General features: G+C 33.2%; 1 protein-coding gene across 5 annotated transcripts in view; it reads right to left on the bottom strand.

The window, feature by feature from the left end:
* The window catches only part of LOC137930647 (receptor-type guanylate cyclase Gyc76C-like), a 31280-nt gene that overhangs the window by 3642 nt on the left and 8805 nt on the right, over positions 1-18833 (bottom strand). For all 5 annotated transcript variants that reach the window (XM_068773975.1, XM_068773973.1, XM_068773972.1 and 2 more), the window contains 18 exons: positions 13131-13332; positions 12200-12397; positions 11422-11487; positions 11076-11316; positions 9920-10066; positions 8984-9180; positions 8511-8688; positions 7921-8081; positions 7412-7702; positions 6733-6852; positions 6083-6223; positions 5254-5325; positions 5099-5188; positions 4950-5025; positions 4714-4872; positions 2929-3118; positions 2639-2779; positions 652-874 (listed from right to left, as the gene is read on the bottom strand). In XM_068773975.1, the coding sequence (XP_068630076.1) occupies positions 652-874; positions 2639-2779; positions 2929-3118; positions 4714-4872; positions 4950-5025; positions 5099-5188; positions 5254-5325; positions 6083-6223; positions 6733-6852; positions 7412-7702; positions 7921-8081; positions 8511-8688; positions 8984-9180; positions 9920-10066; positions 11076-11316; positions 11422-11487; positions 12200-12397; positions 13131-13304 (2865 nt within the window). In that variant the 5' untranslated portion in view covers positions 13305-13332. The remainder of the gene's footprint in view (positions 1-651; positions 875-2638; positions 2780-2928; positions 3119-4713; positions 4873-4949; positions 5026-5098; positions 5189-5253; positions 5326-6082; positions 6224-6732; positions 6853-7411; positions 7703-7920; positions 8082-8510; positions 8689-8983; positions 9181-9919; positions 10067-11075; positions 11317-11421; positions 11488-12199; positions 12398-13130; positions 13333-18833) is intronic.

The raw sequence follows: 18833 nt of genomic DNA, 5'->3' as shown, positions 1-18833 counted from the left end.
TTCTTAAAAAGGAGAATGGAGTTTTCATTTAACTTTTGAAGAACTATTGTAAACAAGTTTTTTTTTTTGGAAAATTTTATGAATGTCCCATGTAGTGGGTGAAGTAAATTTTGACTGTTTTATTCAACGCCGAAATTACAAAACTTTCTTCCAAATACATAATGAAACCAAATAAACGAAACAAACGATCCGAATCTGAAAATGTTATTAATTTTATCATCGAAACTTCGAAAAAAAACAGCATCTTTTAACTATTACTTGTTGTCCAACTGCAAAACATGCCTCTTCCCCAGTTAAAAGTAATCTTCACACTATTAAAGTTGTTAGAATTATTCGTTCCCGGAAGTCACGTTTAAATCCAATTGTGATTACAATGTACAAGTTTGCAATCGTCAGCTTGAAGTAAAAACCATAGCAAATTTTCGTAATGCATTTTCATAAAAATGACCTCTTGCACAAGATAAAAACTTCCGTAAACTAAACACGATTAACTGGTTTTCTTGATAGACGATAATTTACAATAGCAGCAAAATAGACAGCAAAATAACCCTTTTGAAATAGAAAATTCAATAAAATTGCCTGTAAATGTCAACGAAAAAGCTTTTTTCATGTTTTTGAAACATTGAAACGTAAATATAAACAGGTACTCACCACCATGTAAGCATCCCCTATAGTCTCCACTTTATACACGTCGTAGCCTCTTATGATCCTATCGAACACCGTGTACAAATCGTTGAGAAAATTGACGACCTGCAGCGGCGTGCTCTCGGCGGACATGGCGGTGAAGCCGACGATGTCGCTGAAGTATATGGTGACGGAGTCGAAAGACTCCGGCTCCACGCCCTCGCCCGTCGTGAGCCGGCGCGCCACTGACCTACGACAAAGTACATGACGCTAAACCTCCTCGATATACTTTCTTTGTTTTATGCTAATTTAAGGTACTTCAAAAAAAAGAGCTACTGCTAAAGAAAATATTATGCACTTCGATAAAGTAAATAGTGAAGGTGTTACGAACTGCCATGCTATACTAGGCTACGACTAATGATTACAGTAATATCTATACGCTCCTGCGGGAAATATCGTAAACACTACACACAATAGATATTAATATGTATATAATTTGAGGTATCAGGCAATAGTTGTTTTGGTAAATCATATTCTTATTATATCATAAAACTATGTATAAACAAACCGGTCAAAAATAGATTGCAACATTTTCTAACAAATATTGTCAAAACATAACAAAGAGTTCCTCTGTTAATATTTTTATAAAATAAATGCAAAATATTAGAAATGAAATAGTGAATAAAAAATAAAAAATACTATAATAATACAAAAGGCACATGCTCAATTTATTTTTTACAATAAAGTCTTATTATCTAGGAGCAAAACTTCAAACACCCCTATACGAAAATCCCCTACCGACCTACGTGAAATATAGTAAAAAAACGCCAACACCGACAATGCGTTACGCAAAACCACCACACACCCCAAGCAAGCTCTACTTCTACTCGGTTAATGGATCGTGAGCCACAAAGACCTACAGCGTAAGACAAACCGTATTAACTACAATCACCAGTAGGGAGTTAATTACCTCAAGACATTTTCACGACATTTCTATAATGGATTCAACCTCCACATCTGGAAAAGAACACAAGTACAACAAAGTGAATACAATTACATTTTTTCCTCTTTTTGTAACAAAGCATGTACCCCTGTTTTACATCAAGTCCATGTCGATGGATCGGAAAAGCGTTACGATCGACGAGATAAATCTTTTTTTTAGCTACTACAAGCGTTAAAGTTGAAACTGGTCATTACACCACATGATAAGAGAAATTAGTTAATAAGTTTTAAAATATAGGGGTAGATATCGCTACTTGGGTATGGTATACTGATAGCTTTGTATCTTTTGACCAATATACGAGAGGAAGAGTTTTAGCTAAATACGATTCGAGCCGGGTCCAAACAAGAAGCTGCGTTAGCCGCTAGAGCAGACGCCGGAGCCTCGGGGACTCTCTCTAACCAAGGAGACTACGTGCGAGCTCAAGACTGGACTGAATGTAAACCAGTGTGCACACCACTGCAGTCAGCCGGGGTGCGATGCAGCTTGTTGTATTTGCGTCTTCCGTAACTGTGCTCACATTTACATTTATTACATCAATGTTTACATACCTTTTATTAGTAACAATGACATTACATTACCACTTTAATGACTAAAAAATAATTACACAAAGAAATACTCTCTTTATTATGTCATGCATACAATTACATAATATAGCCATAAATGACTTCCGCCACATTCCGCTGTGACCATTTACAATAAAATGTTTAAACGCCAGAACATGCGTTCCAATATGCTTAATGAAGTGATGGAGGGGCGCTGATCAAAAAATTGATGATTATCATTTGTTCTATAGTAACAAAACATTGTAAGTTACTGGCAACAATAGATAATTCAAAACATGAACAATATTTCGATTCCATGAAATTAAAAAATAGACATTAAAAGAAATAGGGACAAGATGAAAGACAGCGTTTGTTAGATGACAATTGGATTGTATCGTGCGTAAAGTTCCATTCTTACATTTGTAACACACCCTTGTTATACCAAATCGTATGAAACTCGTGTACTTACTTTGGTAGCATTCTATGTAACAAATCTTCGGTTTTCTGCTTCTCTTCTATCAATAGCCTCGTCCTCTCGTTGACTAGTTCCTCTAAATTATTCGCATACTTCTCCATCATGTCCATCATTTGGTCCATAATATTCCTTGACCTGAGATTTATGTAACACAATTTTAAGTTTTTTATTAACTGCATTCTCTACATTCGAGAAACCATACATAGTAAAAAATGTTGAATATTGAAAAATGTCAGCAATATTCAAGTAATGGTTGTTAGTACAAATGTATGGGAAAAACTTACTTGCCAGATTTCATTTTCTTAAGGCGGCTTCTAATTGTGGGGAAATCCGGCCTGAGGTTGGGGTCTTCGGCCCAGCAGTCTTTCATGCACGCCACCACGTAATCTTCGGCCACGCCATCCAGAATGCTAGTGTCCGGTCGGAATACCTCCTCGGTATCCAATTTTGGTCTTTTCACTCTATCTACAATATCTATTAAAGGAAATTTAAAATCGTAGAATCAATTATAACTCCACAAAATTTATGACGAAGTAGCAAAGCGACGGCGATTGCACTATTTCATAATAATTATGAAATCCTACTATTAACACGATACCGGTAAAATATTTTATTTGTAGCACCATGCTTATCTCCAAATTATTAAAACCAAAGCTTATTTACTCACCATCAATTCAACGATAAGAAATCAAACCAAGGTTGTTGTTGTATTTACGGCGGAAAAAAAAATTAACCCACCCTCCTATTTATTAAGTAACTTAGTTTACTTAATTTTCTTATAATTTTCTATAAATCGAATTGTCTGCTGAAAATCATGTAGCAGTGAAAACAAAAACTATTGCCCTTAACAAATCTGTATTGAGTCGATGGCCCAACCACGGTACATATATACACACCATAATTATCCCGAACAGCTAAAGAGCTGAGTCTCACCAGACTTCAATCGCAACAGGAAGCTAGTTGTAAATAATTGTTTTTTAAGACATATTTTTGTAAGTTAGTTTGTATAAATTTACGTAAATTAAATGCAACAACAACGGCGTATAATCGTAATTTAACATACAAACTTCTAAAATTCTTCAACTTTTTGCGTTATTAACATTTTATTTTTATAAATAAAAGCAAGAAGTATAAAAAAAGAAAAGAAATTGGGCACTGACGGCAGCAATTAATAAAGAAACACTCGTAATGTTGAATCTACTCTTACGCCTGTTATCTTTCGACAAGTTAATATTTTTTTTATATTTATTTTCATGTTGTTCTTTTCACGTTTTTGTATGTTAACCGCATTAAAACTATCTTAAATATCCGCCCTTACAACATTCAAAATACATTATGGAGGCAAGACGCGAATCTGCAAAATGGTTAAGCCGCTTTCCACAAAAGAGGCGCGCGGTGCCAACGTCGGACTAAATTTTAGTTGCCTCGACAGTTATTCTCTCTTACTTCGATTTTTGGCTGATTCCATCAACAATTGGGAGCGTCCTCTTTTTGCATCATTTAAGAAAATTCGTTTGATAGATTGTGCGCAAATATCACCCTTAAAATAAGTTTTACTAAATTCAAGGCAATTTTTTAACCCTTTTTCCATACAGGCCGCGTGGGGCGTATACGAACCACACTTTAAAGATTAAAAAAAGTTGAAAAATGTAAAGCATACTCACTTTTTTAAATACTGCATTTATAATTGGCGGGAAAAGGTTATAAATTTTAATATATATTACGCACGCGCATACGTGAAGTTTATAGACATCTTCGACCCTACAAATAATTTTTTAAGATTCCTTTATTTTTCAATGAGAAGTGCAAATGGCCTGAATAGAAAGTACAGCGAGGATCGTATACGCCCCACATGGCATAGAATGTGTTAATAAGGTGTTTAAGATAATATACTCGTATATGTGCTAAAGTTAACTGAGAATATTTGCAACCTTATCTTTTTTATTACGTTTGTTGTGTAACTTGTACTACCTGTGCCTATGCTTCATATTATTGTTAAAATCGTAGCAATTATAAGTAGAAAATGAAATAAACATAATAGACAATTAAAACGCAAACTGTCGAAATACCTTTGGGTTCTAAAGCAGTAAGTCCAAAAGGACCTCTCCTTGCAATTATTTCATACAATATAATTCCAAATGCATACACGTCCCCTTTCTGGGTACCGCCCACTGTACCATTGGGATAGTCTAACTGCCGTAATAATTCGGGAGATTTCCATAGCAGGCCTGTAATTTTATGTCATTTCATTAAAATTGTCTTAAATTTTAATAGCATTAATTTAAATAGCATGTAATTTACTTACCTCGAAAATATTGATGCTCTCCGATAAACTCGTTTTCAGCGCAATATCTAAGTTCATGTAAACCGAAATCGGTAACCTGACAAACATTAAAAAAATGAATATGCAATAAAATTTTCAAAATTATAAGACAAATTGTAGCAAATATTTACCTGCAGCATCCATCTAGATGTAACAACACAGTTAGATGACTTAAGATTGCCGTGAAATATTAGTGGTGAAGTATGAATAAAGGTCATACCCTGAAAAATAAGTTCAGTTAAAATGCTGAAGTAAACTCCGTAACTGCTGTGTAAACACTAATTACCTTAATGAGATCATGAACCAGCGACGAGATAAACATTTTATCTAGTTTTATATCTTCGTTTTCGATTATGTCCTGTAATGAAAGTTTGGAGATTTATAAACTATTAAATAAAAATAAATTAATAATGTTTTATTTTGATTTAGGTCATAGATTTCTATAACATAATAATATTGAAGAATGCTGTTGTAAAGGAACTAAAACATAGTTTAGTTTAGTTACAATTTTGGTAGACCAAATAAGAAAACAAATCATGAAATTTTTGACCAAATCACTCATATCCCGATGCTAGGAATTTTTAACAATCATAAATTATAAATATCAAATTATAAAGGTGACTTATTAAATCCAAGATGTAAAAAAACCTAAATTTTGAACAAATCAGACAATATATACTTAAAACATTAAACAAACATAAACATTACATTATTTATAAATTACTCATCGGAATTTTCTAAGCCTCATGTAAGATATAAGATAGAGGTTAGTGTGTGTTAAAATACATTTCATAACACTAACATCTAAACACAATAATATACTATCATGTTCTACTTATATAGAGTATGTGTTTAGAATAGTTATTATTCAGAATATTTTTATCCTAATCGTCTTTAATTGGTAGACATAAATACGAAAAATAAAAAAAAATCGATGATTAATTTTAGTTTTAAATTTAATTTATTTTAAAAATTTAAATTATTTAAAATTAAATTATATATTAATTTTAAAATCTTTAATAAAATTTAATGTGTTTCCAATAAAGGAATTAAAATCCACAAAAATAATCTATAATTGTAAGGTGATCTGACGTGACGTCATCCTCTGTACTTACATACAAACTGCCTTTGGCGCAGTAATCAGTGATGAGCAGCACGCGCAAAGGCTCCACGACCGCTCCAATGAACGAGTTCAAGTTGTCGTGGCGCAGCTCACGGAGCAGCCGCATCTCCTTCATGACATCTCGAGGTATATCCTACCAGGCACCAATTTTTCAAACATATTTTTGTTCCGTCAAAGTTTAAATAATTACTAACACTTGATAAAAGCAAACATCAAAGTTTTTTTCTCATATGAATAAATACATTGTGTAATAATTTATTATAACAAATAACGAAGAACATCGAATATTTATATTTTCATTTAAGATTTAAATGTTGGCTTATGGAAAGCATTTTAAATGACACAAGCTACACTTAAAAGGAGACTCTAAAAAAGATTTCTTTTGTTAATTTATGTGTTAGCTAGGAGAACTAAAAATTATTATAAAATATCCTATGATGGATTATGAAGCAATAATAGCCAATCAATTACCAATAATTGCCAAAGGTCAATTTCTTTTGAGATTATTAATAAAGTCGCTACTTCTTGTTTGGACAAGCTACATTCTTCCGAATAGAAAATAATTCACCACAATATTAAACCACTTAAATTTCATTAAAATAAAACTTCTTACTGGTCAACATTTTCAAAATATTCACTTACTTTCTTTTTGGAGAATTTAAGCTCTTTGATTCGTACTACATTTCCTCTATATTGTGCAGTGGTCGTAAATATCTGCGTACAACACCTGCTCTCACACGATATGCCACTCGCCAAACTGAGCTGTAATATAGCAATAAATTATTACAACATACTTTAATTGTTAAGGTAAGAGAAGATTTTAAAAGGTGATAAACAGTTATCCAGGGTATTCTGTAATATAATATAACATGAACATGAATTTACAGTAAATCTATTATTATTAAATAAACATTTGATTTAACATTTCATTTGTCATTTGATTACATGTCTTAATTTTAAGTTAAAATAAATAAGGTTAGTCTTAACTTCTGTCAATGGGAGCTGGATAAAAGGAAATGTAAATAAGGTATTTTTTTGACAAACAGCATGTTAAAACCTTTTGGTAAATGTATGTGTGTGTTTTATAGCCATAAATAGACATTAGAAACAAATATGTATGAAATAAACCAAGTTGTTAATAATATTGTATGTTATATTAGTATTATGTATAATTTCATACTAATTGCATAACACAAAACTATGCACAAACTCGCTTACTAAAATTAATAACTATACCAGAATATTATTACTATACAAATATTCATAGACATTTTAATATCATACATGTAATAAATCAAACATAACAATCATGTTATCTTACCTTACTAGGCGACCATACCAGACCGCTACCCATATAACCAGCAATTTCATGAGGATCTATTTTCCAAAGCAATCCCTCTATTTCCTGCTCGATTTTCCATTTACGATAAATACTAATAGTAACGACGAGAGCACAAAACAAAGTCACTGCCAATGTCCCAGCCACCACCAGGGATGTTATTTGTGATTCATCCTTCGGACACTTTTCATTCAAGAAACCACACGATGGTTCATCCTCCGGTTTTACGTTATCCGGCCAATCAATAGGTAGGTGGGGATTCAATTTAAATTCCTGTTAAAAGACACATACAGTTTAACATTTAAGAAGCAAATTACTCCATTTCAATATTATTTCATTTAAACAATTCTATGCAGATTATTACTTTTGTATGCATTTAATTAGGAAAATATATAGTTACTAGAATTTTTCAGGTGTTACCTTTCAATAATTATTATTATAATTTTTGTTTACTAAAAGCTATTTTAAAGTAGAGATGTTGGAGAACTCACAGGAAACTCGCGACTGGACTGCTGAAAGTGTCCCACTGGTATCATACTGTAGGTGCAGTTGATGTCTTCGTCGCTAAAGTTAGCCGGTTTGAATGCCAAAACTGAGAAATTACCCTCTGAATCGGCACGCTCATCTAATCGTATCGACATTCCAGTTACACCTTTGGACATACATTTTATTATTCGCACACAAAATTCATCCGCTATAGTTTATACACCATAGAGTTAATATAGTATTTCTGAGATTACTGTAGCGTGTCAACAACATAAAAAATTTAAAGCTACTAATTTTTAAAGGTTTATAATAATTTATATTTATTTATATTTCTTTATCAATAACTTCTTGGTTGATGAAATATTACACCCAAATGACAAATTAAACAAAAATCATTGCAAGAACATGTAAAATTGTAATTAAATAGAAATCAATCCAAAAATACGTTGTCACAAGAGAATGTGTCCACACCACACAAATGACAAATGGATGTAACTGTATCTAAGCTTGCCATTATTAACTATTGTGATAAGTTGTACATTTTCTAGTGTTAATGTTAAAAAAATTATAATCTGTTAAAAAACCGAATACTCACTTTTGTATGGAGAACTCTGAATCATTTTGGCCACAATTCGAGAGCCATTTGTTGCAATGCCCATAAGTTTCTCATAGTTCAATTTCTCTTTTTCAGTCTCTTCTTTTATTATTTTATCCAAAGCTATTGCGTATAGCTTTACAGAGTCGTATAGATAAGCCGCGTAAATCGACACAAACTAGAATAAATGCTTGCGATTAACATATAAAAACATGGATATTTAACTGATTATGTCTGTTATTTATTGGACATCTATAAACTCAATCTCCTTCAGATTTTTGTTAATATTAGTACATTAATAATAACAAAAAAAACGAAGTCTTATCAATTTAAAAGGTTAGACTTAAGATAATGGATGTAGGCCGGTTAATCCCATCTTAACGGAAGTACATATGGGAGCCTATATCTCGACAGTACACATTCTACTGCTGATATAGTAATAAAATTAAGCAATGTCTTCTAATTTAAAATACCTTAATAAATTTATGTTCAAAAACAGTCGGCAGCGGAAACTCAAAGGGTTTCTTGTTGTTGTACTGACGCACTGTGGCGGTGAAGTTTTCATAGCTGCCGGCCGGCTCCGACGAAACCACCACCAACAGCGATTGCGCCCGTTGCCTGAACTCTACTGTGTTTGGACATACCAATTTCGAACCGCGATCTTCGGTTTCTGTGAAATTCCGTAATTTACTATTAATGAATCTCATTATTTCAAGAAAGCCAAGTCAAAAAAGACAGCTAACACAGCTATGCACTAGTAATATAATTTCTTTATTCCTCGGTTTAAAATAATTATACTATTTATTTACCTTAATATTCATACCTTGTTTGAAAAATCTTAATGTATCCCAAAAAAAAGATATTTCACATTTGAACTAATGAATATAAACAAAAATTTAAGATTTTATTGGCACACGAAAGATTTTTATATAGAAAAACTAAATAAATTACAGATAAGACAGTAAATTTTCAAAACAGCTGTCCTATACTACCAAAAATTTGACTCCAACCAAAACAAAGATGTAATAAATGTAATTAAAATTTAATTTATACGTTATTCGTAATCTTGCAGTGTATTAAATATATTTTTTTAAGCAATCATTGTATATTACTAAGACAATAAAGTAATGTTTATATAAATAATGTTTTAGAAAGATACATTTTCTTTATTTGTTCTGCTGGATAGTGAAAGGCTTTGGACAGTGCAGATATTGTTGGGTTAGTCAGTAATAAAAATATATTTTTCTTTGTCATTACTTATACATTTTGTTACATATATTAATGTTTTACAAAACAAAAACACATAAATTTCAACTAACACTTGTAAGCAATGAGACAAATTTACAATCATATTTTATGAATAAAAAGAAGTTTATTTTTCCACTATGTCATTAATCTTAGCAACTTACTTATCAAATACTTCAACGATTCCTTTGCAGAGTAGGTCATCATGTCGACAAAAATAACCATGTACTCTCCTTTAGCGAACAGCTGCGAAGATTCCATGGCCGTCATCATTTCTATAAGACCGGACGTGGAACCCAAGAACACGTAAACTAAAAACAATTTAAGCCTATAAATACGTGCAAAATAAATTTAAAAAATTTAAAGAGATGAGGCTTCATTTGGCGGCAAAACATTGAACATTTTACAGTTACTTTCAGTCATCACCACTATAAAGTATTTACTCTGAAATATGACAAATAATTTTTTTCTGTATAAATGTAGCAGGCCTATAACTTCTAGCAGTGCGAAATCTGCAGGAACAGGTAGTAATCAATAAATAATTTTCATTTGTACGTATGCGAATTTTAAAAACGGTATTTCTTACTTTATTATTAAAACGGCTGTTATTATTTTTTTGAAACTATTGATTTTTGTATAAGATTTAACGGTACATTAACTGACAACAAATGCAAATGCATTCTTTTTCACCCATAAAGATTTCACTCTTATAACAACTCACCAAAACACATGCCAATGTTTACTTATTTTATTAAAATAAAATATTAAACTGTTAGAAAAAAAGATGGTACCATGTCAAACTATATCAGTGGACCTTAAATTTAATGGAGCTTGTAATGTGTTACGTATTTATATGTTTAGACCCAGGGGTCAGCAAAATGTGCCACGACCCATAAGACTCCTTGTCTACTTTTTGTGGCAATTTTGAAACTTTTCTTAAGAATAAAATGCTGTACAAGGAGACGGTCCCCATTTAGTTTGTTATTGATATAATTTAATAAAAATAAAAAGAGGCCTATAGAAAATTATCTTTTCATAATAATAAATATTTTTATAATAAATAAATGATATAACTTTTATTTAAACACAAAAATTATCTTAAAAACAATTTCTCTCACAAAAATCAATGTAATGTCTGATTTGTATGTCTTATATTTGGCCCTCTTCGATCATAAATGTGCCGGCACCAGGTCTAGTCAATTAATATGGTTATTTTAAGTGTTTTAAAATATTTGCGTCACCCTTGCATTATTTCAATAAATTAAATTGTCATGATTTTAGAAAGATAATATCTAAAGTATTATACCGATTACAACTCACTTCTTGTTCTATTCTTGGTATCTTGAATGAATTGGTACCAGAAACCCGGCGCACAACAAGTCAACTTCTCTTCACAACACTTGAAGCCGTCAATGACAGGTCGCTGATGGTTGACTGTCATGTTATTCTTTTTGGCGTGGTTCTCCAAAGTAAGAGCAACCGTCACCCAAGACTCTTCGTATAATATAGAGAATTTGTTCCATTTATAATACCGCAACAATGATATCACTGACTTTGTCGCCTAAAAAAAACATTACATGTTACTTAAAGTGGAATAAAAGCTTACACGTTTCCAGTACATTTAAATTGGTTTAGACAATTTAGTTTAACCGAAATTCCAACACACCTGAGTGTCCGGCGGCTCCAGTCTCGCAAAATTTGATAAAGTTGAAGTTTGATAATCGGAACATTTCTGAAATAAAATCAACACAACTTTAAAGAAACCAATATTTTCTATGGATTACACAATAGTAAATAATGTCTTATACACATATTAAAATCTTTTAAATAATGTTAATAGAAGTTTTAACGAAAAATCGGAAACAAATCAGAAATCTGATTAACCAGAGGTAAGTTAGGTTATGCCCTTATTTACTTTCGCCATAAATATACACATAATCCAGCTTAAACACACAAACGATTATAATTACTGCGCCTATCCTAAAAGTGTAACCAACCTCATTATAGATAGAACAAAAATCTATTTAAATATCTTGACGTTTCGATATTTTACGATGTTGCTGTAAATCAAATGTAGGTTTTTTTGAGCTAAGCGGATTTTCTATACCATTACTATTGTAAGACTTCGCTATTGACTTTTTATAAATATGCAACCGCTTGTGATATTTTCCCATTATGAATGAGGAAACACTTTTTTACCTGGCTATTCTTTTTAAGTAGATATTGCGGATTCCACTGGTTAAATGGGGCAGAGCGCTAAAAGCGCTAAGCCTAAAATCTCTTTTAAGCTCGTGGGCTCCCTGGAGTGCCTCGGACCGGCCGCTATATACCACTATTTCAACCGATTAGCAGGCCTTGGATTCGGCTGTCACTCGTTGATAATATTTTTTTACATAATACATAAAACTTGATGTTAGTTTGATTACTATCTTCGATCAACTTACATAAGAGATCATAGGCAAGTTTCTGGATTGGGCGATAATCGCTTCAGTGTGACAGCGACCCTCAGGGCCGAAGAAGGCGACCACGCCGGAGCAACTCATATCCGTCAGCAACCTCGTGGCCGTCACCGTGTCGCATCTTGTGTCATTCCACTCGAGAAGCAGGTGTACGTCGGGCAATATCTCTGTGCTGTTGTTAATCTGGAAATTATAAACAAATTCTTCGAATTATACACAATTCTATATTACTGTTTATCGGTTATCATGATGGTGATGACGATGATGAGTGTAAGAAGTTAATTATATAGTTGCAAATATCAATACTATTTAAATGTATTCCAAATATTTAAAAAAACGAATGCCAAAAACATAAGAGTATAGCTAATCATTTTTGAATAGTAGAAAAGTAATGACTATATTATTAAGATTTGTTGAAATAAATGCGTGTTTGTTGGAACGATTCTTTATTGTGCTACCGAAACAGCTGTACCGTGACAAACGAAAGCATGACAAAGTGGAGGCCAAAAAAGAAAGCAGGAGGGCGGTTGGCGCGAGCGTTGACGGTGGACTGACGGAATGGAACGGCCTCCATACACCTCGCCGCTTAAATCTATAGCGCGGTACAGCAGTTTCGGTAGTTCTATAGTTAATTAATAAATTTTTAGTTTTTAAAGTGACAGTGCAGCATATCGCTCATGTAACCGACGGCATTGAAGTCAAAATGTGCTCGAGTGGCGACCACAAGCCAGCAGACGAGGTGTTGTTAGTTGGACCGAAGACAAATCAAGGGAAGTCTCTGCAAACAGTGCAAGACCGGTCATCGTAGCGATCTTTGTGGGAGGGCGGCTATGGCTTTCAGTGGGCGTCGTACATCAGTTGTCATGATAATATTTACGATGATGATAGTCAAATTATATTATGACATAATGCAGACCTCCTCGAGGGCCATGGAGAGCGCCCCGGAGATAGCGAGTCCCTGTCTATCCCTGTGCTCGCCCTTGATGGAAGGTAGATATCCAATGGTGATGTTGTACTTCTTAGCGGCGACTGAAGGCCCGGCCAGTAGGCCCAGCGCCGCGAGTACGAGCACCCGCGCGCCGTGCCACATGCCGCCGCCTTCACCGCGGTACCGACAGCTAGAACAAACATTCACGTAAATAAACTAAAAATCTGCAGCAACAAAAACTTTATTCAATTTTTTATGTTATTCACATAAAGGGGCAACGGGCGGATCACATAGCTCGTGAGACCGACGGCAATATGTCTCGAGTATCGTTCACGTGCCGGTAGACGCAGCGCGGGTAGGCCCCCCATCTGGCGGATGGTTCTTCTGGCCAGAAAAATCTAATTTAATAGAATCTAAAATTGAACTAAGAGACATGTCTGTCCTGTCGTAAATTGCGATTACTAGGAGAAGGGAGACTTGAGGTTTTAGAATACCAAAAATTAAACTAAGTATCAACTTTAAGAACGTCTACTATGAAGATTTTCTCAAGGTTTCAGGATCACAACAATGAATCTAAGTTTCGTCACTTGTGCCAATGTCTAATATGCTGCATTGAGGCAGGCACCAACGTCGAATTACAATAACATTTTACAGCACCAATCAGTACGACAACGTGTTTGAGTTTAGGTCAAAATCATCGACCATCTAGCAAAAAGCTTCCTAACACCTAGTACTAGTGCAAATCCTTTGAATTAAGCTCATAATAACTAATTGAGTCAAGCTTGCCTAAATTTCCGGGAGGGTAACTTTCATGAGACTATTCATGTGGCGCACAACTTCGATGTTACTTGCAGTAGTCGCTGTTGAAAGACGTGTCTCATAGGGATTCTTATGATTTTGAACTCGTTAAAGGCGCTTCACCGCCAAAATCTTACCAAAGTCTATCGTGACTTTGTTGCTAAATCTCGAGACACTAAAGAAAATCATAAAAATCATACAGCGGATCACGAGCCGCCAATTCGTGACAATAAATGTAATGCAAGGATTAGAAAATGTTTTATTTCGAAATTTATCACTCTTTTTTAACATATTCTTTAAACTGGCCAGTGCTTAAAACATTCAGTATCACCAACGTATATCTCATATGTCATAAAGGATGGTAGCTGCACTAATTTCGAGTAATTGTGGCACTGCACGAATGCCGGAGAGGTAAATTTCATTCCTCGAAACATGGCAAGGAATAAAATAGGGAAGCACCGCTGTGTTCTATAGGAGATTCTTAGACCCCTCCAGTACAGAAGAAGACTAACTAACGAACTATATAACTCTGACGTCCTCCAAAATAATCTTGTGAAATGTTTCTCCCCAAATCCAAAAAAAATCTTAACACTGTTGCGGTTGATATTTTATGATAGCGATTCTATATAGTACGAACTGCTTTAGTATTTGTAAGTCAGAAACAACAATTGCGAGTTAGTTTTGTGTTGTGCTCTAACCGTAGCTGAATTACGTATAATTAATGATATTTGAATTACTTAACTATTATAATTTACCTATTTTGTAAATAACAAATCTTATAATTACCCTGAATAACTCTGTCTAGCATTCAAAATAATGATGATAAATAGAAACATCGAATTAACCATTTTTACATTTAATATGTATTTGAAAATAATAAACTTAAATGAAATGGGTGTCTGTAGAATTGATTCCACATAGTGTTACTGAAACCGCTGTACCGCGTCTTCGGAAAACGCGGCGAGGTGAGTACACCGAAAAATAACATCAGCGCCGACGCCGCGAGCTATGGCGACAGATTGAAGGAATGGATCAGCCGTTACTCCCCGTGTCGCCACACGCATGCCCATAGCACGCTACGGTGGTGTCGATAGCACTATAATAAAGACTTTTTTTTTATTTTACCAGAGCTCGAGTTATTAATATACAATTAATTTCTGAGTAAATGACGAATCAAAGATACGACAAATGAATTCCCAAATTAACTTTAAAACGTGCGACGTATAACCGTAGGCGCTTATTATTAAAAATTGAGTCAACTGTTTGTTATACGTACGTTGCTTAGAAATATATTGTATATACATCATCGGGAATGTTGAGTCAACAACGCAAAGCTATGTAAAAATATCACTCGGTTTAAACGCAATGTTATTATCTACTATTACGCATATGTTAATCGTCATAAAGCAAAGCATGTAACGCTAAATGTTTATTGAATTGATCGGCTAGACCAATACCAGCATTTTATGATAATTTATCGTTACTGTGTTACCAAACAGTTCAATTAGTCTACTGTTACCCGTATTTAATTTTACATCAAAATAAATATTTGTACCTACAACTAAAAAAAACAAACTAATTAAGAAAACTGCCGTATGAATGTTTACAACGGTCACTATCACACGCTGCTGAGACACGCAGTAACAATAATAAAAAAAAAATTGAATTCCTCGAAAATTATTCATACAAAATCACAAGTACCGGACCTTTTTTAATTCGATATTAAACATATGTTTTTTTAAAATACATAGGATTTCAGTTATCATAGTATTTATTTAGACTTTTCCCTTACCGAAATAAAAGTAGTAAATTGATTCTAACCTAAATTAAACACAGCAGTGCAGCGGTAGTCCGGCGGTAGAGAATTAAAACTTGCGATCGTAGATCGTGGGATCGATTCCCGAGATACAATCTTATATAATTTACAGATTGTGAATAAATTGTATAGTATTGTAACTGCTCACAAATAAGTTTTCAGAGGATGGACAGGACCGTCCTCCGCTACCATAATACGACACTGCAATCATCAACCCGTCAGCCAAGCACGGAGATTATGGTACATTCCTCAGACATATCTTTGGCGAGGCCTATGCTCTGCAGTCAACGTCATTGAGCTGAAGCGACGATATTTAACACATGGCCGAAGAATTTTCAATAAGAAGTAGGAAATGCGAAAGTACATAATGTTGTAGTAATAATAAGTATAATAAGCATAAATAATAAGGAAACTTAATTAAATTTCAAAAATGCCTGGATCTAAAAGGAAAAGTTCGAAATAGAGAAACAGATAATAATCAACTATTTTCTTTTTAAATTGTTTCAATACTATACTCAAGTCGAAAACGAAGTATAGCAATGAAACGAAGATTAACCTCCTTTACTCCGATATATGCGCATTGTTTGCTAGAACACAGGAAAGGTGCTCCATTTTTCAAATGTCATCAAACAATTTACGTGCAATTTATTTTCAGTTTCAATATCTATCGCAGCAAGACTTACCACGATAATTCATTATACCAAAAAAATAACAGTTCGAAGATGCAGAAGCAGGTTATGTCTAAAATTAACAAAATTATGAATCTAACGGGTCTCTGCATAACGACCTTAAATTTAATGACGAAGCAAATAAAGTATTGCGTAAACTTTGCTTATAAAAGATGTGCCGAAGGATACGCAATACAGAACAACCCTTATTTAAATTTTATAACTAAAGTTCCAAATAATTTTTGATTGAAAGAAACCACAGACAAAAACCAGTATTCAATACCTTATTACATTATACAAATATCACCACGCAAAGATTGAAATTAAAAAATGGAAGTATATTTTACATTAAAAGTCTATAAGTAATTTTCTGGTTTGGCAGTGAAACTCACAACAAGCGACGTTGTATTACAAAAATAAAACGCGTGTATTTTTAATCCAAAAGTGATCAGGTCCGGTGAGTTAATAATGTGGCCACAGTGCTTTCTAGTTATGTTCGTCTAAGTGCCTCTAGCGTTCCTTAGGCAGATTGCCCTGTTAGGTGGGTTTGACTTTTGATAAGTAGCGCCAACCGGTACTGAAGACGGGCTCGAGCGCCCGCATCTCAAAATAAACTAAGCCTTCATAGACGAAGAAACTTATCCCTTTTACGACGCATAGAAACCTTTTCTCAGAAGAAAAGTTCATTCAATGAAACACTTTTTATTGTCCAGTTCTTGTAAGGCCGTTTCTTTATTACATAGTTAAGAAACGTGAAGAGAATATATTTATACAATAGTACATTGCTTTTCCATTGAAATTTAATTGTTCAACGTGTAAATTTTTATAACGTTTTGAGCAGTTATTACAAAAAACATTAAAGAATACATTTGGTGTTTAAATATTAAAATCATTAAATTTAATTGATGTATTAATTAAGTGAATATCTTTAATTATTATTTACGAGAAATACTTAAGGAAAAGTTTGTCCCGTGATAAACTACGCAATTCACATTTTGTCACTATTTCAAGTAACGAAATGAATTGAACGTAGATCCTATTATAGCGGTATGCTTTTACTTTTAAAAACGGAATACTTCTACGGTATTTGAGATATAAAAACCTTTAGTAACCGTAGCGATGTGACGTCATGATACTATCAAGTGACACCACCAAGATGATCTTGTAACGAAGACATATAACCAGTCATTGTTAAATAGTTTACTAAATAAAATTGTTAAATAAGCTACTGGTAGATTCTAATTGGTCTGTGCTATACCTAAATGACTTAGAGGAATATAGAATATTGCAGTTAGAAATCTTAAATTAATGCCTTTTTTTCAAAACATTTAATGGTTTCATGTATGATATCCAAGTAAATTTATACTGTGTTATAATAAATACTGTGTGGTTTTCTCATTTGTCAGCAAAAATCTTTGAATGATTAATTAATTTATTGTACCTATTTCCAATCAAAGCGATCACTCTGGAATAAATTACATTAATTTATTTCTTCTACTGGAATGCGACAGACCAATACCTACTGGCAATACAAAGCCTGCAGAGCCAGATAGGAAACAATAATTAATTATGATATTTAGTAATCCGAATTTTGAAAACGCTTTATATTACGTTATTATTTCTGAAACCATTGATTTTTGGACAGGGTGTAACCATACCTTAATTTACAGTAAATTAGCTTTTTAAACCTTTTACACCAATACCTTGCATGATTTGATTGTTTTCTTTAATTTCTGATTTTAATTTGTTTTTATATGTTTAAAAACAAGTTCACGTCAACTGCGTTAATGGTCGTGTATGTACGTAAGACGCTAACAAGGAATATTCGTACAGCGCACCTTCCGCCCTCAAATGTAGGAATTGCCTTCATGCTGTCAAGTAAGTAATTGTCGCGCAGCCGGACACCGATTAAAGCAATTGATGGTGACGCTATTTTGACAACCTGCCTGTGCGTCTTTCTCAAATATATACACGAACTGCTAATCCAACTAACTTAACGTTACATGTGTATTTTTATCAAACAAGTTAATTATTGCAAAACAAATAAATGAAATGAAACCAACACTCTGTAAATTTCGTATCCATCTTGAGATGAACATATTATTTAAATAAATCACATATCGCGTACCAAACTATATATACGTATACCTATCATAAACACAATGATAACTGTAAAATTGTGTTCAGTTATACCATAGTATTAGTTGCTCTTGCACAAAGTGCTATTAAATCCGTTGTTTTTTCATTAATTTAAATCGTTTTCTTATTACAACTGTGCCAATAAAATGACAACTAGTATATTTTATGTTAATCAATTTCTTTTTTTATTCGAGTTTATAGACTACGGATAGATAAAATACATAATAACAATTAATAATAAAAAAAAACAACACAATTACTGCGCAAAAG

This window comes from Battus philenor, unplaced genomic scaffold (assembly GCF_028537555.1).
Source record: "Battus philenor isolate CCGP_79_NKW_IND1 unplaced genomic scaffold, ilBatPhil1.0.hap1 SCAF_6, whole genome shotgun sequence".
Lineage (NCBI taxonomy): Eukaryota > Metazoa > Arthropoda > Insecta > Lepidoptera > Papilionidae > Battus > Battus philenor.
Note: the sequence above shows the minus strand (reverse complement) of the source record. Positions and strands in the feature narration are given on the sequence as shown.